General features: G+C 38.0%; 1 protein-coding gene across 1 annotated transcript in view; it reads left to right on the forward strand.

Moving 5' to 3' along the window:
- LOC146003977 (uncharacterized) overlaps positions 1-18,010 on the forward strand; it is a 30,260-nt gene extending 12,250 nt beyond the window's left edge. Inside the window, exons 2-3 of the mRNA XM_083142509.1 lie at positions 3,967-4,102; positions 17,333-18,010. Of these exons, the coding sequence (XP_082998635.1) occupies positions 3,967-4,102; positions 17,333-17,368 (172 nt within the window). The 3' untranslated portion in view covers positions 17,369-18,010. The remainder of the gene's footprint in view (positions 1-3,966; positions 4,103-17,332) is intronic.
- The last annotated feature ends 8,850 nt before the right edge of the window (positions 18,011-26,860 follow it).

Raw genomic sequence — 26,860 nt, forward strand, 5'->3', positions numbered from 1 at the left:
AAGAGAAACTCAAAGAATTTTATTGCATGACCTTAAGGCATGATGTGACTAAATTGGCGACTGGAAGTGTTAATAAACAATCCGGAGGTTCTCGTCAACGTGTTGTAGAGGAGAAGGTGGAAGAAATGGAGTGGGATTTCAGAGAAGCCTGCGTAAATCACTTCACCAAGCATCCAAGCAGTTCAAAGTTCAAACTTGGCACACCATGCCTTAATGAGTAAATTGAATAAGTACATTAAAAATGGTAATTAACTTATGTGTACGCTGAAATGTTTATGTGGCATTAAACTTGAGTTTCTGATGGGATATATATATATACGTATTGAAGGAAGATAATGTACATTAATAATACACAGTAATTACACAAAATACTGGCGATATTATCCCTTACAAAACATAAGTTTATCAGTATAGCATTGTGAGTGAGTGTTTCGTCAAAAGCTGAATTTTCTACAGGTCATGAAAGAGACCAAACAACACATATTCTCTCGTGATCAATTGCAGAAATCACTGGGGTATTTCGAATTTGTAATAAACCTTATTTTTATAAAATTTCATGAAATAGGACTCTGCTATCGTCTCATTATCAGTGAACGAAAGGTGTGTCATAACTTGGATTGCCAATACAATTAACAGAAACGGGTGGTTGTGACAACAATTCTTCTGGACGTGAGGCTAAAGTTGATACCCATGGACCCAGACCACCAGCTGCCACTGGCGTTAATGACAAGGTGACAATGCATGTCAAGTACCGAGTTGAGAGAAGCCAGGTTTCTCTCTCCAACTTTGAATCTCTTGAGGAAAGTGCATTGCTGAATTTGTTGTACTGGCAAAATTATGATAATCAATAGAAACTGGTCGAGTTGCATCTGCCACTGATAGATGTGCCATTGTTTACTTTCACCTGATTTTAACTTGGGAAACAAGTTCTCATCTTAGTCAAATTATTGTGACATGACAAAGCAATTGTTAAAAGTCTCTGAACAGAATGCTGAGTTTTGTGTTAAGTACACTTTATGCACAAATAGGCTAATTGTAGTAGTTTAAAGTGCCTCCAGCCAGTATCAGGCTCAGATCAGTAGGGAGTATTTGGAGGAACACGACAATGAATTATCCACATTTCCCTGTTACGCAAACTCACCTGAGTGTAACCCTATTGAACATCTGGGGTAGGGTATGCTGGACAACTCATTGTCCAACACAGTCATGTTTCACAATGATTGCCTGAATTTAGCAGGAAGTACAGTCTGGTCTTCTCACACTTGCATATCGTTAAATTCTGTACTACGTAAATTAAGAATTTATGACGATAATTGCACTTTTTCTACCTAATACAGTGTTGGGTAAAACTTCGATACGGTCCCAACGGATTTCTTCATTTTTATGCAAGAAACTACTTACGGATATGAGTTGCTGTAGCATTTAGAAGTTTGTGGAGGTATTTTCTTTTTCTATTTCACCGGGAAATCATGTATTTTTGAACAGAAATATCTCTCCGACGCACAATTTTCGTTCCTTTCATTTCCTTGCACTACATGAACCAAATGTTGCGAATGTTTGATGATGTAACTCCCTGTCAGTGTTTCCAACCACGCAGTTTTTGCTAGAAGATGACAATTTTAACTATGTTTGCCTAACATAACCCAACCTAACCTAACCTTACCTTGCTGTGCATGGTTTGTGGGCTATCCATGCATGGTTCATGGGGCTATCCATGAATGGTTTGTGGGGCTAAGCATGCATGGTTCGTGGGGATTTTTGCCCGACCCTGTGGCCGAGTGGTTAGCACATCGTGCTGTGATGCGAAGGGTCCCGGGTTCAAATCCCGGTCGGGTTTGGTTGTTTGTGAATGTCCATTCATCAATTTCATCACCCATCCCCATCTTTGCAAATTAGCCAAGAGGCACAAAATGCAAAGTAAAATAAACTAAATCAATCAATCAATCGTGGGGATTTTTTAGTTTCTGGGACTATCCGTGCATGGTTTGTGTGGCTATTCATGAATTGGGGCTATCCGTGAATGGTTCATGGGGATTTTTCGATTGACAAGGTTGGAAACACTGCATACACAATGATGATGTACCACGCTAGTCAAGCTGTCTTGCCATATTGTGTCGTACAGAAGTGAAATAAGGAACAACAATAATTACTCCTCATGTCACAAATTGAAATTATTTTCGTGAAAAAAGCAAAATACCACCTAGAAGAATCTTTCGTAATGCAGAATAGGTAAGTATGAATGTTAAAAATGACTAAAGAAACGAGTGAGAGGTGTACTGTTGTGTGGTAAAATTTTAAGCATGTGCCAACAAGTCATTTTTTTTTTCTCTCGTCTGGATTCTTGTCAGAGCCTCAACGGTGCTTTCCACATTGAAAATTCAAGCGTATTAGTTCAAAAACCACATATTTCGAATAAGTTTCTATTCTTCCCATTTTTGCTATCTACATTACTGAGCTTTTATGGCCCCAAATTCTTGAATCATCCTGTAAATTTGTTTTAAATTTTGTACAAACTAAAATCATCCATTCAATTTAAAGGGAGTAAAATACTAAAACAAATAATTCAAACAACTATAGATTTGTTCCACTTGCCAGTGGAGGTGATTGACAAACAAAACTGTAGCTTTCGTTAAATTAGGCAAAAAATCAGGCAGAGCCAGGCTGTCTTGGTAGCTGAGTGATAGAGCAATGGCACGGTATGCTAGAGACCCTTAATTGAGTCCTAGTCGAGCCTGTTTTTTTCACTGAAAAGTTCTAAACGCTAGTTTTGTTTCTCAACATATACATAAAGCTATCTATCACTCCAGCAATTTTCACTCAATTTCAAATTCGGGCTCATGGTGATAAACTATTTTGAATCCAACCCGTAAGTTTGTGATTTTTTTTTCTTCAGCTTTAGAGAGAATTTTTGAGATTTCAAAAGTTCTTAAAATTATATGTGTCGAAACAAGGTGGATTAATTTAAATCGGGAGATTTAAAAAGAAAAGAAAAGACATTTATAAATCACTTTAAAGAAATAATTTATAGAATAAAGATGTTAAGGATTTTGCAGGTTTCAGAATCACTTTTGGTGAAAGTATATTAATCTTGTAATCATTTAATGGTGTTTATTAGCTCATAAACTGTAAACACTTAAATTTTTCTTGATTTAAAATTCAATAATTTTCATGGGCAAAAATAGCAAACATTTTGTGTAGAATAATATACAAAATACTAATCATGTTAAACCATAAATAGTGTCATTATCATTAAACTGTAAATAAACATGGCAGTTGATATTTTGCAAAGTATCATTAAAAAATTGCCAAAATTCAGCTACAAAGACTATGTAAGTTACAATTATGTAGTACATCCAGATTGTTTTATTTTCACTGGAATAAAAGTTACTGAAATTATTATAATTTCATTAACATATTCAACAAACTTTTCCATAGTAGTATCAGAAACAGAAAAATGTATAATTACACTTTTTTCTTTAATCAAACTGTTCAAGCTTTTCTATAAATACACATATATAATGTGGTGCCAAAAACCATACCAGTAATTTTAAGCGTTTTTTCAAGAATCAAAAAACCGATTTAAATAAAAAATAATGATTTTTATCCATCCTGTGTCCAAGCAATTTTGGTTATTTCTTAAGACAAACACAATTTTACAACAAATTCTAGCCAAAATTAATAAAACAAGAACAAGAAACAGTTTCGCCGAAAAGTGAGTACATCATTTCTCTGTCTTTTTCCTACCTCATCTATCATTTCTCAAAATATGAAATTGTAACCATTGAGTGAGCAGCAGGGACCATGTGAACAAATGTAGCAAATTTGATTTTATATGGAATGACCCATGTGTCATTTTAAAAATGAAAATATAAATAAGTAAAAATATTTCTATAGATATATTTCTCAAAAAAGAAAAAAACAATGTACAGATTTTGTATTAACATAATGTATTTATTTGAATTGTAGAAAGAGGAGGACCAGCTCACTTACAAGAGATAATTGCACAATTTGCCTAGAGAAGATGGGCAGTGGTGAAGATACAATTGAATTCTCGTGTCAACACAAGTTCCATAGTGCGTGTATTAGCAAATGGTTTAAAAATGTAAGTTTCCTCTATGTATTCTTTAGTATATATAGCAATTAGCTAGTAAGGATGAATACCATAACATTGAATAATTGCTTATCTTTGACTATGAACCCAAATCTGCCTGATTTTTTTTTTTTTTTACAATAAAATGTTTGGATTTGGAGTAAAACACTTCTTTATAAGGAAATTAATAATTTTAATGAATAATTTCTTGTACAATGTACCTTCACCGATTTATGGCCCGTGATATATATGTCATGCTAGGCAGTAGTCAATTTTGACCTGTTACATTGGCACATGTTAAGCTAAGCAAAGAAATCTATATTTCAAGCACAAAATATGGTCTTACAAGTATCAATACTCAAAGCACTAAAGGAAAGGTTCAGTTGGTGTGGAATGGCTCAAAACATTCAAAACACAAGCCTACTTTACACACATGGTGCAGGGGAACTTTTACAGTTTTCTGCAGCACAATGGCGATGTTTCCTGTGATTCCTTCAGTCGTATCTTTTGTCAAGCTTGACTCTGGTGGTTACCAGTGTTATTCCGGGATGCCCAGGGCCCTTGGGAAGTGACGGACTAGAGTGTGCGTCAACTCTCCTGCATATGGCCTTGAACAGCACCAGTGAATCACAGATGTGTGGCGTTGCCTAGTTCAGAACCTGTTTCACCTCGCTACTAAACCGTGTACCTGGCGCTTGAATATAAATAGATTATTTCAAGTGTCAGTAGTTCAACAGATGAAAAGATAATGAATTTGTGAGTACGTATGTACGAAAAACAAGCGTGATTGTAGCTTATACCGTTCCCTCTGTAGAAGCAATGTTATTATAAACGTATTTGCATTGTAGCGTTTTTGTTCTCCCTTCATTCCTGTTGCATTCCGAAACTTTTCCGAGACTAATATTTTACCTTGACGAGACATGGGTAAACCAAAACCACACATTAAGATGTATTTGGCAAAATTCCTCAAGAAATGGTGGGTTAAAGGTACCCGTAGGGAAAGGTAGCCAGCAGTCCTGCCACGGAATTCTTACCAGAGAGTAAGTAGGTATTTCGATCAAAATTGACATCAGATTATCACAACGAAATGACAGCTTATACATTTAAAGACTGGTTTCTGAACAGTTTCATTAATTACTTGGAAGAAGGAAGCATAATTATTATGGATAATGCAGGTTATCATTCCGTAATAGTTAACAAAATTCTGAACACCTCTACTTGCAAAACTGGCATTCAACAATGGTTACAGCAACGCGGAATAAATTTTTCACAAACAGAAACTAAAGCAGAATTATTACGTGTTCTGCCATTTACAAAGCAGGAGCTCGATCAACTTGCTAAGGAAGGGGGGGCATCAGATAATACGACTGCCGCCATACCATTGTCAGTACAATGCAATTGAGCTTGTGTGAGCTCAAGTAAAGCATCAGGTTGACAATGTAACACAAGAACAATGGGCCACTTGTGTTAAACATGCACAACAATTAGAGGAAAACTATTTTTTAAAGGAGATGGGTCGGGACGAAATTTTGGACCCAATTATAATAAATTTGAAGGACAGTGACACAGAGGGCGAAAGTAGTGCGGTCAGTGACAATGAGGACGACAACGGCAGTTGTTGGAGTGACGAGGAGCCCTTGGCAGTCCCTCTGACATAATCAGGTATGTTCTTTTCTCCCATTAAGTTTATTATATGTGACAAGGCGTTTCGCTCAACCACGCTGTCTCTTTTCCATGTGAAATTTCGACATGGCACCGCTGCAGTGCGCTGCTATTGGCTATCGCCATATGCAGGAGATTTGACGCACATTCTAGTAGTAAGATAACATTCCACGATGTATCTTCTAAATTGTCCAGTTTTCCTTGAAAGGATCCAGGCATTTTGAACAGAAGTGTCAATAATAATAAATAAGAAGTGTGAATATGGATCACCACCACTTTTTTCCTCTTATATGAACCCTATATTTCGAAACATTTTGGTCCATTCTGTCTGTACCACCCATGAACTGATTGTACTTCCCTATCAGACATGGTCAAGTAACGGCAATGTTCTTTTTCTGCTCCTTGGAATATCTAGATGCTGATGACACTGGTTCCACTGCATGACATGTGGAATCAATGGTCACCACTGAATTGTCTAACCACTTACAGACAACAACTCTACTCTGTTTGCTACTTTTGGAATCATAATACCCTCTTTTCTTATCCTTAGCCATTGCTTTAGGAGGCTTCAGGTCACAGTTTTGGGGAATTCTGTTCTGTCTAAGAGTTCCAGTTGCTCCATAACCACGTTCTTTTAGAAGAACTAGAATCGTGATGCATGTGAACAAATTGTCGAAATAAAACCGGAAGGGTAGAGGCTTGACTTCGTGTGGAAATTCATCTATCATTTGGACCAATGGTGCAGCTGATTTACCGAAAGCTGTTTCATATTCGACGTTCCTTTGTGGGTTTTTGCCTTGATAGACTTCAAAGTTCACAAGGTAACCTGCTGCATTAGAGTTCAAACACCATACCTTGTAGCCGAATCTAATGGATTTACCTCTTATAAATTGTTTGCATCCATGCCTTCCAAAGTATTTGATCATACATTCATCAAAATCAATATGTCCATCCGGTTTGAAATGCGCACTAAATTTCTTTTTCAGTGTATTTATCAACGGACGAAGTTTACACATTTTGCCATCTAAATCTAAATCTGTATTATCGCATGGGTGTAAAAACCCCATAATGGTTTCAAACTGGTCCCTTCTCATAGCATTATACACCATCTCATTCCTCATGTCACTACCTGAATCCCAATAGTGTCTTCTGCTTGGTAAAATGTTATATCCAGAGAGAAGCAATATCCCTAAAAAAGCACTTCATTTCGTCAATGTAATTCTGGGATCTCCACAATTTTTGAAAAGAAAATATTTAGAATTTTCTTTTATTAAAAAGTCGAAAAGAGCATCATCCCAGATGAGTTCAAAAAGACTAAGTGGTGACATATTCCTGTATGCAGTATAATCACTGTCCGGGAAAATCGTAGAAAGTTCATCAATATCTTTTTGAACCCAATCTTTATATACCTTCTTGGGGATATTTCTCCTTTGTTGACACGTACCTCGTGGTTCTGAGGAGCTACTACCTTCATTATCTTCACCATCGCTATCTTCAGTGCCTCCTATGCGCAGATTATTATGAAGAACAGCTTCTGCTCCAGCTTGCAACTGTCTTAGACCCAGGTTATCTAACAACCTGCCGCTGTCTTCATCGGCCGAATCCTCATCTGAATCGGCATTGGGTGCGGGAGGCTCTATGTAGACACAATGGGCATCAAACTCCTCACTTTCTAATAAATCTGCTATATCATGTACGCTCAGACCCCTGAAAAGATAATTTAGAGGAGAAGAGATAGTGACATAGTATAAATCTAGTGACTTATTTTAAAAAATGTTTCAGTTGTAATTGTATGTTGAACGCTAGTTGTGTGCTGAAAAACCAGTATTGACGTTTTAAAAAGTTTTGATTTGTGGGAAGTGAGAAATGTTTTTTTATTTTATGGTAAAGAGGTACTGAAACCTTTGGCTATTGGTTATCTTGTACAGCCGATGAGCTTTCATACGAGACCTATTGCGTCAATTTTTATTCATGTTTGTCGGAGATATACGTGGTCAAAGTTTGGAATTTGCCTTGTACTTATAGTTTTGTGGTTATACCGGCTGTACTATAGTTGTTGAACACATGGTTGTTCTTGATCAGTATTGTAGGAGTTGTGGTGTACACGTAGACCAAAAAAAATAACATAATGATTCTAAGTTGCACGCTACGTAAATACATATTTACGTGTTATGTGTTTACATATTCACGCTACGTGAATATGTAAACCAAGAAAAAAAAATTACGGGTTTTCCCGATCTCGAAAATTGAGTGATCTGCCTAGTGTGCCATATATGTAACAAAATTCAAACAAAAATTACAAGAGGAAACAAGCCATTATGGAAGAAATGTGTCTATGTGGCAAAAAGTGCAGTCCTTGCTACTTGTATCAGTTTCATCAAAATGCCGTAAATGTTAGTTAGACATAATAAAAAATATACTTACTTTTTATGAGTAGCCATTTTTCACTAACTGTCAGCAGATTTGAAGCTTCCAACAAGCAAGATCAAAACAAACGAGCATTAAGAAGTGTGCTGCTTATCGCAAAACAGAAAGTCACATGATAATGTTGCCAGCCCCAAAAGAAATTTCTTTTAGAATCACTCCAAGAAAACCTGCTTATATTCTGCATTCCATATATGTCACGCTAGGTTGATTCGGGAGAGACAAGGCTGTGCAGTTAGGTATGCCTCTACACTTCTAAGGGTATTGTTGTAACATGAGAAAATGAGCTTTATTAGTAATTTTGGATCATCTGTTACTTGAGGACTGAAGATTAAAAAGATTGTAGGATATTCAGTATATGAAAAATCATTGATATTGTAAAATGTTGTTTCATTGCTGCTAAATGATCTGCAGAAAAGTTTAAAATAGGTTACCACTGGATTTGTTTTTTGCTTCCATTGAATAAGTACGAGGGAATCCCCTCGTATCAGTACATTTCATTTTATTCGACATTGTTTCCTTCCTTATGTAATTACCCATGGCTTGACAGCTCTTGAAGGGCCTAGGCCAATCTCCCGACTGCCAGTCTCCCTCCCACAATTGTACCTAGAGGTGTGGAGATCTTCAACCGGTAATGGGGTGACGTGGGGTCAGCATGTCGAACCTCCAGCCGTTATAGGAGATTTTTATGACTGGGTTATGCTCCTCATTCGTAGCTCCCCAATTTCCTCACAATGGTGGGTTGCCACTGGTCCTATGCATAGGCCGAGAACCCAGGCATTCTCGAATACATGCCGTTCTGCAGTCGGAGCCCAAAGCACAGGCCATGGAGGAGGACTTCTTTCCTTATGTACATTCCCGGTTGTGATTTGTGAGATCCACACTCTAGCTCACCTCTTGCTCTATTACAGAAAGTGCCCTCCACTATACTATGTATAGTGCTACGAGCACAGTATTTATCATAGTGCTCACTCACTCCCACAGTTTAGCATGCAGGACTTCTACACACGCACCTCTCTTTCAAAAAACAACTCACTCCTACACACACACCTCCCATAGTCTCACGACTGAATGTTGTGGAATCATATGTAGCCCTGATCACTTCTTTGGAGCCAAATTGGGCTCTTAAGGGACAAAGGATCTTTGTTGAACTGGAAAGATAGCAAGCCGTTGGGATAAAGTTAAGATTTGAATTCCTAGTTAACCTTTAAGCACTATGATACCTCAAGGCCTGTGTAGTACTCAAAACATGTATCTCCGAACATATAGTAGCACCGTGCCATGAAGGCCCCGTTAATATTCCTGGCATATCTGGTATGTTGGGTAATTCCTCTGAGATGCTGCTCTCTGAAACATCCCGGAGTTGATTCCTCTTCTTTTCTTTAATTTGATTCTGGCTGTATTTGAAGGGAAGGGGCTGCTGAAAAAAATCACTGCTTTACCAAATACAGCCAGAATCAAATTAAACATTACTAATTACTAATAGGATGCATGAAGGCATGTGTAGTACACAAAACATGTATCTCTGAACATTATCTGAGACACAGTATGTTCCAAAAAGTGAAAACAAAACAAATGTGACACACATGTCACATCTTGGCAATATACATGGACCATTTTGAACCCTTGGGTCCCGGCATTGCGTATGTAGATGCCCAACGAGTTCAAATGTCATTAGAAAATAAGACTGTTCTTCTTCTATTTGGTAAATGAAAATTGAGATTTTTCAACCATAGGATTGTAGCCTATGTTGAAAATAAGGAGCTATAATTTGCAACTCTAGCATTCGTAGTTAACAAGACATATCTTTTTATTTAAAATATTGCGCAAGAGTAAACTTCCTACTGAAAATGCAAAACGCCCTTGGCATTCATGCCTTAGACATGAACAGTACAGGCATCAAAGCTGTGTGCGTTATGAACCACACAGCATAGCTCACTATTTTTTTCTCTGAATAAAAGAACAGAAATAATCTTTATTACTGAAATTCTGCATTTTCAGGGAAGTTCTTTCACTTCTCTGCACGTTCCAATTACTCAGCAGTTCTCACCTTTTTCTGAGTAGTGTGTGATATTTGCATAAAATACACTATGCCAGTGGTTCCCAAAGTGTGCGCCATTGCTGGGCAGCAGCACTGTGAAATGTTCCAATATTTTCATTGCTTCTTAGTCTGCACATGATTTTAGAATCTGACCATCGCATCAATCTGTCCATTTCATGATTGGAAGGATACCTAACAGCAGTGATCAGAACGCTACATTTTATAAGTAGCTTCGCTACAACTACAGCTACTCTTCCAAAAAGTAGCTTCGCTACTTTTGCGCTACTTTTGTATTAAAAACTTAAACAACTATATGGCTATTCAAAAGAAGCCCTAGTATGATAGTTGTACGTACTGAAAAATAGATTCTGTTATTTATTACCATGATTCCCGTCATTCTATAATTTTTATAGCAGTGTTACTTCAGTTACATATTTTTTAATAAAGTGTTTGAGAATAAAATACCTTTGTAAGTGGCATATCAATTCAAAAAACTAGGTCTTACACATATCCGTGATGTTCTTATTGTCATTTGAAAAATATTTATGACACTTCTTTTTAAAATTAACTGGAAGAATATCACATGTATCAAAATTAACTAGAACGTGTTGCACAAAATGGGAATAAAAATGTGATATTTAGCAATTTAATCTTCTTAACTTAAACAGAATGTTATTTGGGGGATGGTGGATATTTGCTCGAACTTTGAGGATAGCTGGGAGATGCTTCTAAAGGTATAAATGAGAAACAGGTGGAAGGAACAATGCTTTACGTAAGTTTTTCTGTTGGAAATTCTTCCCCGAAGACACAGTGGAAATTGTAATTGTCACCTTGTAGTTAAAGGGCTCCAGGTTCGATACCTGGCGGAGGGCACATGGTGGTTCGTATCAGTCTCAATCAGCTTATTTGTGCATAAAGTGGACTCAAAACAAACACTAGGAAAGACTCCTAGTTGGGAAGATGGGATCCTCCTGCTCCTCCATTCCCCACTCTGCTCATCATTCTTCCCCATTCTCACAATTAGCCAAAAGTGGCAGAAAATGGCCACAGATAAGAAAATAACTAAATAAATAATGCATCCTCATTGCCATGATTAGAAAATGTTACAGAAAAGGGACGCAATAGTAGGAAAAATACATAAATTTGAAAACTGTGTATTTTAACAAAAAAAAAGTGTCATTTCTGCAGGAAAGTCAATAAGTTGTACGTTCTTTTTACAATATGATAAAATATATTGAGAAAACTGATGTGTAAACCCGAGTGTTCTAAACATATTGTAATTTTAAAATTTGCGAACAAACATTATGACCAAAATAATTGTAATTCCAGAAACACTATCGTTCTTGTAACAATAATTTCTTGCCAGTGTGATCCTATACACTGACAATGATCAATGCTGTTAACGAACTGAATCATTGATTGCTGGCACTATTGCTTTGTCAGATTAGTAGAAAATGGATCGCTTGTTTTTGCGCTGTAAGTTTGGTTTTACACAGTAATTATCGATATTTTGCGATCTGTTACACCTTCGATATCCACAGGATTTGTTCCAGGGGTGGCACAAACGGGGCATTTTTTTCCTGGCGGTGTAGCAAATGAGGCATGATTCTCCCCAAAATAGCGATGCAGCTAAAATAAATGGCTATTAGCCGGAATATATTCATATATGCCAGTTAGTTATCTGGATATTAGAATTATTCAGATGCTAATGAAATAAATTATGCAGATATTTATAATCTAGATTATCTGTATTTGCATGTAATGGACTTTGTATTTTTGAGTCTCTTGCAAAAGTAAGCAATATTGTCATTTATTTTTGACGCCGTTACCACATTCAAACATTACCTCAAAATGCTGAGAAAAAATGTAGCTGCAGCGAAATTTTCGCTACAACTACAGGAATTTTGTAGCTTCGCTACCGCTACAACTACAATTTAAAAAATGTAGTGCCGCTACAGCTACCGCTACAAATTTTGTAGCTAGCTACAGTAGCGACGCTACAAGTAGTGCGCTACTTCCGACCACTGCCTAACAGACACTAGAAATCAGTATTTAGCTTTTCAATATTAATACTAGACGGCAATCGAGTTAAGAATTTTAACATATTCTTTTAAATTCTGGATTCTTCTAGTCAATTCACTGCAGCATAGAAGGCAGTTAGTTGTTTGCCATGCAGCACGATTAGAGCAAGTTTGTTGTACTTATCGAAATTTCTCCGTATCTAGAGGGATGAACACTATTATGGGTGCCTCATTTACCACCCTGGAAAAAAGTACCTTGCTTGCCCCTCCCTGGAAAAAATCTGCAGACATCCAAGATTTGGGGCAATTACGCAGTGCACATGCTTATGAGACGTCGTTCATCCGCTACTATTAGATCGTCAGATTTTTTTGCAGATCTGTTTCCCAAGGACAATCTCCCGATTGGCCTGGCAACACTGCCCCAAGCCCCATAACAGTAGGGAAGGGTGCGCAAACGCTTTTCATTGGAGGTTCTTTTCCTTGTGGTCGATCTCTACAGGTACAGACAATCAGCAGTCACTTTGCACTTTGCTTGTTAAAGAGCATTTTAAAAATTTTGTGGAGCACTTTTTGTGGTTTTTAGGGCATTATTGTATTTTTTATATCACATTTGCTGGTATTTTTTGTGCATTAAAATTCTGGGCCTAATTATTACACTGCACTAGACACAGTTAATATGCACTCTTACAGTGCATTTCACATGCACACAGGTAAGGTAAGGTAAAGTTCCCCTTGCATATAGCCCCGTGCCATGCAGGCTCCATTGATTTTCTTGGCATATCTGGTATGTTGGGTAGTTGCTCTGTAGATGAGAAGTCATCCTCTGCTGAGATGCTGCTCTCCGAAACATCCTGGAGTTCATGCCTCTTCTTTTCTGATGATTTCCTTGCTAGAACTGCACCAGAAGTCCTTTACTGAAATCTCTACTTGCAGTTGTAGCACAGATTTTTCTACACAGGTCCCCTAATCTCCATTTCCAAATCTAGTTTATTTTGAGCTGAATGTTGATTCCTAACATCCATTGCAAATGGGAGAGACTAAAGCTTCAGAGGATTGAAGTAAAGTCATGAGCAAAAATGGGTACTATTCACCGTTCCATCTCCACTATGGCTGCCAGTTAGGTAGCCGACTTGACATCATGGTAGTTGGATTTCAATCAGGTACTTTTTTTTTTTTTTAATCACTGATTTAAATATTTAAATCACTTAAAGATGTAATTTATAGAATAATGTACATAAGTAATTCATAGATATCAGAATCATTTTTGGTGAAGGTACATCAATCTCGTAATCATCAAGCACACTCAAGAATAGGCAAATTGTTAGGCCAATCCCAGTGCTTTAGCATATAATTGCAATGGATTTCTTGATGTTCTTCATGCCCGTCTCGCTTTTATTCCATTATGAGTGGAACTGCATAGTAGGTATCATACAGAAAGATGGGTAGGTTATGTTATTGTATAATAAATTTCAAATCTTTTATTTCCTCTGGGCATTGATTGAATAAGATAGCCAGATGTCAGATACCCTCTGACACAACCAATGTTCCCCTGTACACCTCGTAATTTTGAAAAGAAACATACTTTTTTGTGAATGTGTATAATTAACCCTATAAAATCCTCTGTAATATGTTAAATGTGTAAAAGAATTTTTTTTTATCAGTTCGATAAATACCCACACACAACATCAATACACATCAAAAATTTTTCCAAGCGACTTCTCAGGAGCCTTTTATCCATCTTTGTTTTCACTTTGTACAAAAACATTTACACCTTAGTAATTTTTCCGCATAGTGAATGTTCATGTAGAGCATGATTTTCTTGTTTAATGCTTAAAAAATATCCACATAGACAAAGTTAATATGCATTGTAAGTTTCATGTTTCTATCGCTTTTTGTACAAAAGTTACGTACATAAGTTCAAAGTTTTGATTGCTTGACTTTTTGGACACCTTGTACATTTCTTCATACACTTTGTTCTATTGTGGTGGCCACAGGGGAATGTTGAATGCCAATTTTTGTGTACAATTTTGATGTTCTTCATCTTCTTCTTCTTTAACTTTCCTTATTGGGAGGAAAGCTGTATAAATTCCACTTCCAGTATTAGTCATATCATTCCGTAAAAAAAAATCATATCTCTACAACAATTAGCTCTCCAGCTATGATTTTTTTTTACATGTCTGATGTCCGCTAAAGCTTAAATACTTCGAAGTTAAAAATTTAATTTCACAGTCTCGATTTTTCAGATGTATGTCTGTCTCATTGTTGGTCTCATTTTGAAACGTCTTGAAGTATCTAGTCTCGCTCCATCACGACTTGTCTCGATATATTTCCACATGAAACTATTTTTCCAAAGCATTCAAGCTCGATATATTTCCACATGAAACTATTTTTCCAAAGCATTCAAGCTCATTAATTTACCTTCTTCCACACATGTTTATGTACACCACTTACCCTAATGGTGAAAGTAAAGTTCCCCGTCCATGTAGCACCATGCAATGAAGGCACGTTTAGGGGATGTGGGGGTAGGACCCCACACATTCTCGATCTTGGCCATTTTGGAGATGATTTGAGGCTGGGTGAGCCCTGGAGCTGCTTTATGTGGGGGGAAAAGCTGGAAAAAATTCCAACCTTAGATCACCGACCCCGTGAATCGAACCCAGGTCTCCCTGCGTGGCAGTCAGACACCCTACCGACTAGACCCTGTGGCACAGTGCCCTAATGATTGGAAAAATTTATTTCTTGTCTGGAAAACGTGGTAAAGCTGGGGAATTTTGTTTTGATAGAATTGTAGACATCTTGAATATGCAAATGGAATAGAAATACATCATGTAAACAAAAATATGATGTATATAAACCACTGTAAAATGAGAACTGTTCAGCATAGGGAGTTAAAGGTTATTTTGTTTTGGATGGAATGGCTAGTGTTTTTCACACGGAAGTAAGTACCATGTTGACGTTCCATCTAGATATAAAAATGGAGAAGTTTACTTGTGGGTCATTGAACCCATAATGAAATTGAAATGCAGCTTTCCTGAACAAAACCTACAGTGTTAACATAATGTAAAAAGGACAAAATTAAATTATCAATACTAAAAACAAGTTAGAAGATAAAAAATATAGATATCTTTTCTTGACACTATATAAAGTGCCAAAACCAAAAAATAACCGAAAAAAGTGCTTGAAAACTTGCAAACATAAATAGAGCTGAATGTAAAAACAGAACATGTGGTGCCATCTAACAAGTTGCAATCAGTAGCAGAAGTTCCCATTACCTGAACCTTACAGTAAAATAACAAGATAAAAGTCATCAAGTTAATGTCTTCATATTGATGCAGTCAGAGTAAAGAATTGTCTCATTCACTGTGAAAAAGGAAACCAGAATTACAGAATGACCTGTGTTTGATTTTACATGCAACATTTTTTCTGTATTTTTGAATACAACCAATATTTTGTTTCATTGCAAACAAGTATGAGATGACAATTTTTTAAATTGTACAGGTTTTCTTTAACCCATCATTGGTATACGTCTTCCAGAGTAACGTGGTTGGTATACGGCGAGTGTCGTGCTCATATCTGAATTTTATTGTTTTTTGTCATTTTTTTGGGATATCTTTCTACATTCATCATATTAAAAATAATTTATAAATATGTATTGCCTAATATATATCACTTATAAGTTAGTTGTTTTATATAATAACATTTTTGTATTTCAGTATTACTGATTACATATTACAAGAGACAAATTATGAAGAAAAACATAATATTTATAATTTTATTAAGAATTCTTTTTGATGTGTACTAATTTGCAAAACATAGTAATTAATTCAATATTTTTTTGTTTGTTGACAAGAGAGATATGCATTCTACTTCATAGTTTCAACTCGACCAATATATTGAGGGAAAGAAAAAAGTGTTGCTATCATTATCACTTTTCAATGACTCATCAGCAAACATTATCTTCTGGGCCCTAAGGATCAAACATTCTACCCAAGTCTTCTCTTTTCTCATCGCTTGATTCAGCAAGCCATGTTTGGAACTGCTGTTCTTCATTCATGACGAATATCAGATTTCAAAATTCATTTAGCCAGAAATAGAAGCCGCAGTAAATGAATAAAGTGAAATAAAATAATTACTGAAGAATCAAAACAGAAAACAGTGATACAACCTGAATTCAGTCAGCACAGAAATAAAATATGTTTGCAGAAAATGGTTATGTGGTTGGTATACGTGTGAGCACGATACTCACAAAACCCGGACTGTCATCAAAATGGCATGTCTGCGCAGACCGAGATCAATCCCACAACCTATAACATGATGCATCTGGCCATAGACATTCCAAATGACCTCTACGAAATACCAGAAAGTGATATCATTATTTGGGCCTGAAAAACTTACAATTAAATCCCAGGATGAGCACCACGTGCACACGTTTACCAACGGAGGATTAATTTCATTTGTTCTTTCTTTCCACTCACCTTCTCCCCCTTTTCAGGTCATAACTAACTTTTGGTTGAAAATTAAATTTAATAATGAGAGTATGTGTGTGTATTACTAAGTAGTGTTCAATTCATTAAGCAGAATCAAATAAATCATTATTTTCTTTTGAGGAAATTGTCAAAGGTCAAAGCTAAACTTAGTATTGAATTGATTTTTTTTTTGCACCCGTCATGTTATACGGGGTCCAGCCTCTTACCATAACTAAAATAGCATAATTGCAGTGTCGTGTTACTAAAATATTAAAATATTCTGACTTTTGTTAAAAGCTGAGGCTGTAAAGGGGCACTCAGCACACACAAGGACAAAAAACAGGACAACACACACAAAATTATACTGGCAATACTGCCAGTCGCCAGAGCCTCGTTCGTCTGCAAAATGCAGTCCAGGGTGCACTAGGTGGAAGTGAGGTTGACGGGTGCCTTTGTGGAAGGTCACCCTTACACCCCAGTATTGAATTGAGAATCGGTACAATTTAACGGAAATTGTTATAATAAAACCTCCACAGTTACTTGTTATAATAAATCCTCCACAGTTACTGGTGTATTTTTAATCTTGGTTGCAATGGCAATAGTAATGTGCTGTTTCTTTTCTTTTCAGCAAAAAATTTGCCCTAATTGCCGCAAAGAACTGTGAGCTGGAACCATTTTTTTTTTTGGTGGATTTTGCATGGAATTCATTAGTAATAACTTTTTTTTAAAGTATAAATTCTGTGATTGTATAGGTCTGAACATTTTGAGAAGTTAAATGTTATCATATGAATGTGGAATGTACAAGATTTTTATGCAAACAAAATGAAGCAATAACATATATACAGTGTGCACAACATTGAGGTTACTGTCAAAGAAAAGAAAATTTTGTAATATTTTTGCTTTGCAGCTTATTCTTGACACCCTACGACTCTCAGAACATATGTATTGTATATATATATTGTATTTTCTGTATATCAGTTTTCAAATCTTTTGTTGTATTCCTAGGAACATTTAGTCTCATAGCAACTTTTGGATGAACTACTGCTGAGCTATATGAATACTATTTTCTTACAATCAGCAAAGACAAATGTTTATACAATTTAGTGTTCTATATATTAAAAGCGCACATTGATGTACAAATGAATACAGTTATCATGGTAGGGAATTTTATTTGTTTCTCACTTTTTTATTAGGAAGTATTGAAACTGTGATGTCAGATATGGACTTTGATGTTACTCAATTACATGTCTATGTTTAAAACATTGTAGCCTATGACTTATTCAAAAATAAAAGAAATATAACATCATGCAGTTTTTTTTTCATTTTCAGCCAATGTTTCTAAAAACATGCACAAACATATGACACTTGCTATGATGCTGAATCAAAATTACAAATAAAGCAAGCAAAATTTGGACCATTTTTTACACAATATTAATACTATACCCATGAAGTTGAAACTTTGGCCAATATAAAGTATATGATACACATATGCACACAAAAATTTTACAGAGGTGATGGACAGTGGCGCAGTGAGGCAAAGGGAAGAGGAGGAAAACTGTATGAGGATGACGGCGGCGGGCTGGCGGGCGACCAATGAGGAAATATTTATGATGAACTGAACGGCTTGCGATATAGCGTAATTAGAGAGAAGTTCAAGTAACAGAAGGTGATGTAGCCCGACCCTGTGGCCGAGTGGTTAGCACATCGTGCTGCGACACCAAGGGTCCCGGGTTCGAATCCTGGTCGGGCTTGGTTGTTTGTGAATGTCCATTCATCACTCATCCCTATCTTCGCAAATTAGCCAAGAGGCACAAAACACGAAGTAAAATAAACTAAATCAAATCAAATCAAAATCAGAAGGTGATGTAATATCCCAGTTTTTGTAATTGTATTAAAATGTAAGTGTTGTTTATTCCAAATAATAAATACTAAATAAAATATACACCGTAGTTTTGGAAAGTTGTGCAAGGGTGTGAAAAATGAAAATATCGACAGTTTTGTTCACATCAACCATTCTATTTCTATAATTAAGAGCTTTTTAAACACCGAAATCTTGTCCACTCGACGCAGCCACATTCATCACAGATTATTCAAAGGCACTGATATTTTGATCAATGAGCAAACTGCGTCAAGTAAATGATCTGTCTTTGCACTTTGCAAACTAATTTGGAAATGAAAAATGAAAATTATCTTTACTCTTTGTAGGGGATGTTAGAACACCCAATAAAATAATAAACGTAGGGTTGGTGTTGATCAAAAGTTCACATAGTAGTCGAAAGTGTGAATGTGATTTTTGTTTCAAATATCAGGTCTGAATGTTAAGCACATGTCTCTTGGGTTGCGAATCACCTACCCTATAATAAATAAGCATAGTAGCAATGCCTAACGATGGCGCAGTGATAGCGTCGTCGCCTTGTAATCAAGGGGTCCCGGATCACATTATTCATATTTATAAATAAAAAAAACAAGAAGCATTACTTGAGGCATGCACAGTGGCGACGATTAGGGATACAGGGGATAGACAAAAATATGGAAACACCTGCAGAAATGCACATTACCTTTATTAATTTCGAGTAGGATCACCTTTCGCTTGCAGAATGGCCTGCAGTCGACGTGGAATGGACAAAGACAGGTCGCTTATGGTTGTCAAATGGATGTTGTACCATTCTTCCTCCAAAGCAGCTGCAAGTTGTACAGACGATGGTGGTGGGTAGCAAGCTCGCACCTTGGTCTCCAAAATTGACCACAGGGGCTCAATAATATTGAGGTCTGGCGATTGTAGAGGCCATGGCAGACGTGACACTTCATCTTCGTGTTCATCAAACCAGTCCTGGACGATGTGAGCTGTACAAGGGCTCTGTCATCTTGAAACACGGTATCACCATCTGGGAACAAAGTTTGCACCATGGGATGCAGCTGGTCACTCAAAATGGTTACATAGTCCCTGGCAGTGCATGTCCATGCAGGGTGATGATGGATCCAGCAGAATACCAGGAGATGGCTGCCACAATCATCACTGAACCACTGTCATGCTTCACTCTCGGTAACAGACAGCCTGTATTGTACGCTTGTGCTAGCGTTCTCCACACGTACACTCGGCCAGCAGTTGTAAACAATGTAAAGGATGACTCATCCGACCAGATTACAGTCTTCCACTGCTCCATTGTCCAGTTTTTATGGGTGTTGCACCACTGTCTCCATCTAGCAGCATGGTCAAGTCACGAGTGGTTTGGGAATTGGAGATCTGTGTTTTGACGCTAACAGGGTTTGTAAGCACTGTATTCAGCTCAGCAGTGACTTTTGGAGCCGTGGTGATCTTCTGCTTGGTCACAATCCTACCCAATGTGCGTCTGTCTCTGTCACGCAACACACACTTGCGTTCACTCTGGTGCTTCGCTGATGCGGTTTTTCTGGAAGTCTCGTAGGCAGTCATGATCTTCGAGACTGTGCCTCTTGATACACCAAACATTTCCGCTACTTTCATCACCGAAGCTCCCACCATACGCGCACCCACAATTTGCCATCTTTCACAGGAAAGGATAAGAGAAAAAGAAAGAAAGAGGAGAGAGAGAGAGAGAGAAAGAGAGAGGGTGGAAGAAAAATGGGGCGGCGGGGTCGTAGGGGGAAGAAAGGATACCTCTTTCTCTTTCTCCTCTCCTTTGTAACTGTGTTACTTTTCTCTGTCTCTTCTTTTCCTTTCTTTTTCATCCATCCTTCTCTCTCACTCTCTCTCTCTCTCTTGCCAGGAGAAGAGAAGAGTGGCAGAGAGAAAGAAAAATAAAAATGGCCCCCCCTTGCCCCCCCTCCGTTCTCCTCTCGTCTTCAGATGGAAGGGGGGATCCAAGGGGGGCACTAGAGAGAGAGAGAGAGAGCATATCCTCTCTTTCTCTCACTCTGCCTCCTCTCTCTCTCTCTCTCTCTCTCTCTTTCTCTCTGAGTGAGAGAGAGAGAGCTACGACCCCGCCGCGGGAAATCACTCTCTCTCTCTCTCTATCTTCTAGAGAGAGAGAGAGAAAAAGAAAGAAGAAGAAACTTGGAGGGGGTTCCCTCTCTTTCACAGGTAAGAGTAAAAGAGAAAGAAAGAAAATCCCCCCTTCCACCCTCTCCCCTTCTTTTCCTTCGTGGAGGGAGGAGAAAGGAAAGAGAGAGAGTGGGGGGAAACTGAGAGAGAAGAAAGGGAAGGGGGAGGGAGTGCCTGGACAGGGGAAGAAGAAAAGAGGCACGGGGAGAGAGAGAGAGAGAGAGAGAGGTAACTCTTTCTCTCTCTCTCTCTCTCTCTCTCTCTCTCTCTCTCTCTCTCTCTCTCTCTCTCTCAGAAAAGAAGAAGAGGAGAAGAGAAAGAAAAATAAGAGAGAGAGAGAGAGAAAGAAAAATAAGAGAAAGAGAGAGAGAAATAATTTCTCTCTCTCTCTCTCTCTCTCTCTCTCTCTCTGTCTCTCCTAAGGCAAAGAGGAAAAGAGAAAGAGGAAGGAAGGAGGGAGTTTTGGGGGGGGGATTCTCCACCTCCTTCCAGAGAAGGAGAGAGAGAGGGGGGAGGGCATCTGGGCAGCGGGGAATCTTCTTACCCACCGCCCAGAGTCCTCTCTCTCTCTCTGTCACTCGATGAGAGAAACGAAGGAGGAAAGAAAAAAGGGGAACAGAGACGAGGGGAGAGAGGGGGGGGAGATGGGGGCCGAAATCCCGGCCTGGACAAACTCTTGTCAGCTCGGACATGATTCACGATAACCTGCACGGACCGGTCGCTGAACTGTAACTGGCCCATCTGTTAGGTTGGCCAGGGCGTATACCTCGCAGGAAGTGCCAGTGACCACAGTGCCACCTACCATTCAGACGCAAATCGTATTTGAAATGGCTACCTGTTTTATACCAGGTGTTTCCATATTTTTGTCCATCCCCTGTGTGTGTGTATATACTCTGTGATCAGAAGTATCCGGACACCCACCTGAAAATAAAGTACAAGTTTTGGCAACCCTCCATCGGGAACGCTGGCAGTCAATACAGTGTTGGCCCACCCTTAGCCTTCATGACAGCGTTCACTCTCACAGGCATACTTTCAATCAGGTGCCGGAAGGTTTCCTGAGGAATGGCAGCCCATTCCTCGCAGAGCGCCAAAAATTATAAGAGGTATTGATGTGGATCGGTGCGGTCTGGCACGAAGTCGGCATTCCAAAACATCCCAGAGATGCTCTATGGGATTCAAATCAGGTTTCTGCACAGTCCAGTCCATTTGTGGGACGTTGTTGTCGTCAAACCACTCCCCCACGAGCCGTGCAGTATGGACGGGTGCTCGGTCGTGTTGAAAGACACAATGGTCATCCCCGAACTGGTCTTCGACGGTAGGCAGCATGAAAGCTGTTAAAATGTCAACGTAAGCTTGTGCCGTGACATTGCCATGTAAAGCAACAAGGGGGCCAGATCCCCTACAGGAGAAACATGACCACACTGTAACCCAGCCACCTCCGAATTTCACTGTCGGCACTATACAGGCTGGTAGATGTCGTTCACCAGGCATTCGCCACACCCACACCCTACCATCAGATCGCCTCATTGTGTACTGTGATTCATCACTACACACAATGGTTTTCCACTGTTCTATGGTCCAGTTTCGACGCTCCTTGCACCACACGAGGCGGCGTTTGGCATTTGTCTGTGTGATGTTTGACTTATGGGCAGTTGTTCGGCCATGGAAACCAAGTTTCCGCACCTTGCGCCAAACAGTAATGGTGCTTGGAGTAGATCCTGATGCAGTTCGGAATTCCTGTGTGATGGTGGCGATTTGATGATTGACGATAATGCTGTACGACACTCTTCTTCAACACTCGACAGTCTCTAGAGGTCAACATGGGAGGTTGGCCTGCACGCTTTTGGGTTGTACACTTCACTATAACATCGGAAACAGTGGACAGAGGGATGTTTAGGAGGGTGGAAATCTCACACACAGACTTCCTACACAAGTAGCACCCAACGAACTGACCACCTTGAAAGTCTGTGAGTTCCTCAGACCATCCCATACTGCTGTCTCACACTGTCTGCAGACTACTGAGTTCGCTGACTATGTGTTCCACACGGTAGATGGCAGTACTGTGTCGCCTTCTATGATAAACACACGTTTCGCGGTGTGTCCGGATACTTTTGATCACATAGAGTATATATATATATATATATATAAACAAACATACAAGCGTGCGCACGCATTAGAAATATTTCATTTTAGAACAGCATACATGAATTTCCTGTTTTTTTCATGCAAAAAATGTGCATAAATAATTTTTATTTCTTTGCTTTTCTTAGAATTTATGGTTACTTAAAAAACACATTTTAAGTCCAGATAACAATTCCAAAACATAGTTATGGATCTTGTTCTCCACTCATTTTGAATTTAACAGAACTGAAAATCAGGAGTTAGAAATGTGAAAATTTGCGAAAAAGGATACATCTATTCATTTTAATGCAGTGTGAGATTATAGAGGGGAGATGACGATTTCCCTTCTATCTTGAGCCGTGTCAACCAGGAATAATCATCTCCCACCCACTGGATATACAAAGCATATTATTGAATATATCATACTTATACAGGGTGACTTGTAATTAGATGTATTCCCTGAAACGGGTTAAAGTAGAGGCAATTTGCAATAAATTTGACTATATGATACCCTGTCCGAAAATTAGTAGTTTTCGAGATAATCGAATTTCTATTGTTTTTTTTTAAAAAAAATGACAATTTTCCACATAAAAAGATGAATTGAGAAAAAACTGCTCATTGTGTGGCACATATTTCAGCGTTTTCTGATAGCTAACAAATAAGTGGTTCGTAGAAAAAAAAGTTTTTCCCAAATAACAATCACATGTAAGTAACGGGTAGGTCTAAACTTACAAGTGGTGATAAAAAAAATACACTCTTAGTTGACTAGGCAACGTATTAATAACAAAAATGGTATGACACAAAGTGTACAAATTACTTCATTGAGTCATCAGCTATCCAACAAGGTACAAATGTTGCTAACATTCACATTTATGTACAAGAAATAACACTTGATTCATTTTCTTGTGAATGAAATCAATGAACATTACAATTAAAGAACATTACACATGTTGTAAAAAGTGGGCACCTCCGTTACGAATGCAGGCACGCAGGTTTTTACGGACATTTGGTCTTGTAACTCGTGATGTGATTGTGTCCTTGATGTGTTGACCAGCTGTTGAGATCCTGTCCCTGAGCTCTTCTTGCGAGTTTACCGGTGTCTTGTAAACTAAGTCTTTCATGTGGCTCCAAATGTAAAAGTCACAAGGCCTCAAATCGATCAGAGGATCGAGCTGGGCAGCCATCATGCTGGTAAATCATGTCACGTCTTGTAGCTAGAGGCACATCCTCCAACAACATTGCCATTTCGTTCCTCAAAAAATGTTCATAAGTGATGCCATTTAAGATTTGTGGCCGGGAAAAAGGGCTCGATCAAATGATTGTTGATGACGCCCATCCATACTTCTGCCTGGGCATGCGACAGTGGCTGGAGGAAAATTACCCAAAGAAATGGATTGACCGAGGCAGCCCGATTCCCTGGCCGGCTCGATCCCCCGATTTGACACCTTGCAACTTCTACATTTGGAGCCACATGAAAGACTTAGTTTACAAGACACCGGTAAACTCGCAAGAAGAGCTCAGGGAGAGGATCTCAACAGCTGGTCAACACATCAAGGACACGATCACATCACGAGTTACGAGACCAAATGTCCGTAAAAACCTGTGTGCCTGCATTCGTAACGGAGGTGCCCACTTTGAGCAAGATGTGTAATGTTCTTTGATTCCATTCACATGAAAATGAATCAAGTATTATTTCTTGTACACAAATGTGAATGTTAGCAACATTTGTACCTTGTTGGATAATTGATGACTCAAGGAAGTAATTTGTACGCTTTGTGTCATACCATTTTTGTTATTAATACGTTGCCTAGTCAACTAAGAGTGTATTTTTTTATCACCACTTGTAAGTTTAGACTCACCCGTTACTTACATATGATTGTTATTTGGGAAAAAACTTTTTTTTCAACTAACCACTTATTTGTTAGCTATCAGAAAATGCTGAAATATGTGGCATTCAATAAGCAGTTTTTTCTCAATTCATCTTTTTATGTGGAAAATTGTCATTTTTTTAAAAAAAAATAATAGAAATTCGATTATCTCGAAAACTACTAATTTTCGGATGGGGTATCATATGGTCAAATTTATTGCAAATTGCCTCTACTTTAACCCCTTTCAGGGAATACATCTAATTACAGGTCACCCTGTATATAGAGTTTTACTTCAGTTTAGTTCATTTTCATTTTAGCTACATATAAAAATATCTTTAAACAATTTATAGCAGATGTGTGCCACATCTAGAGGGCGTTGTCTAAAAAAAAAAAAAAAAAAAAAAAACCTAGGTTGAGATGGTTCTGGATCAACTCCTAAGAGGTCTAACTTTGGAATATATGTAAATCATTTGACAAAGCATTTATATGTAATATAATTAGCACTGAAATTATTATCATTACAAATATGAAACCAAAATCCTTCAGATCTCAGAGCAAGCAAGGAAACCATATGCTCAAAAATTTTTCTTTCTTTTCAATCTTTTGTGGAGAATATGAAGAGCCGGCCAAGGTTTCTTTTCGTATGTAGTGGTATTAAATTCAGATACATGCGTGTGTTTTAGTGTGGCATGTCAATTTCTCGTTTATGTGAAAAAGTGAACTTTAAAGTAAGCAAAAGCATGTGTGTGTCACAGTTCTAGAGTTTCGCATCTACAAAGAAAATCCAAAACACATTCCCATTTCGCCGGCCTCTGTGGCAGAGTAGTTAGCATAGCATGCTGCGATGCGAGAGGTCCCGGCTTCGAATCCCGACCTGGCCATAGGTGTTGTTATCAATTTCATATTATCACTCCTTATCATCTTCGCAATTATCTATGCGAAGTAAAATAAATCAATCAATCAATCAAACATTCCCATCTCATTCAAAGACCTTGTGAATCCGATCCAAAATTTACAAATATCTACAGCTGAATGTGAAAGCGGGTTCAATGTCATAAACCCAGTGGTCGGAAGTAGCATGCTACTTCTAGCATCGCTACTGTAGCTAGTTACAAAATTTGTAGCTGTAGCTGCAGCAGGGCTACATTTTGAAAATTGTAGCGGTAGCGAAGCTACAAAATTCCTGTGGTTGTAGCGAAAATTCAGTTACATTTCTTATCAGCATTTTTAGGTAAATTTTGAATGTGGTAACAGCATAACAAAATTCAACAATAATGTTTACTTTTTCAGGAGGTTCATAAAGACAAAGTCTATTACATGTAAATACGGATAATCTAGATTATAAATATCTTGATATCGCAGATTATAGATATCTGCGTAATTTATTTCATTAGTATTTGAATAATTGTAATAACCAGATAACTAACATGAATATATTCCAGCTAACAGCTGTTTTTTTTAGCTGCATCACTTTTTGGGGGAGAAACATGCCTCGTTTTGTGACATCCCTGGAAAAGAATGCCTCGTTTGCGCCATCCTCTGAAGAAATCCTGTGGATATGCATCCATGGTGTAAGAGACAGCAAATGTCAATGATTACTGTGTAAATCACAACTTGCAGTGCAAAAACGTGTTACAAGAACAATGCACGTACACTTTCTGGAATTACAATTATCACTATGTGCCTCCGCCAGGTATCGAACCTGGGCCCCTTTGATTACAAAATTTCCACTGTCTCTTCAGGGATGCATTCCCAGCAGGAAAACTTACGTTTAGCATCACTCCACCTGTTTCTCATTTATACCATAGAAGTGTCCGCCAGCTATCTCCAAGATTCGAGTAAACACCCCCTCCCCAAAACAAATATTCTGTTTTAAGGTCTAAGAAGATAAAATTTTAAATTTAAAATATCACATTTTAATGTTATTCCCTTTTTGCACAACACATGATAGTTAATTTCGATATATATGACAAATTCCAATTAAAAAGTAGTCAGTGACAAATATTTTTGATATTACTTAATGAGCAGAACCTGCACACATGTAAGACCTCGTTGCATTAATCTTCATGGGGGCATCAGGAATATTTAATGAGAAACATGATCATTGCAAAGCATAGTTTACCCTCCAATTATTGCCCCTACTTGC

Source organism: Lepisma saccharinum, chromosome 21, assembly GCF_977018435.1.
Source record: "Lepisma saccharinum chromosome 21, izLepSacc3.1, whole genome shotgun sequence".
NCBI lineage: Eukaryota > Metazoa > Arthropoda > Insecta > Zygentoma > Lepismatidae > Lepisma > Lepisma saccharinum.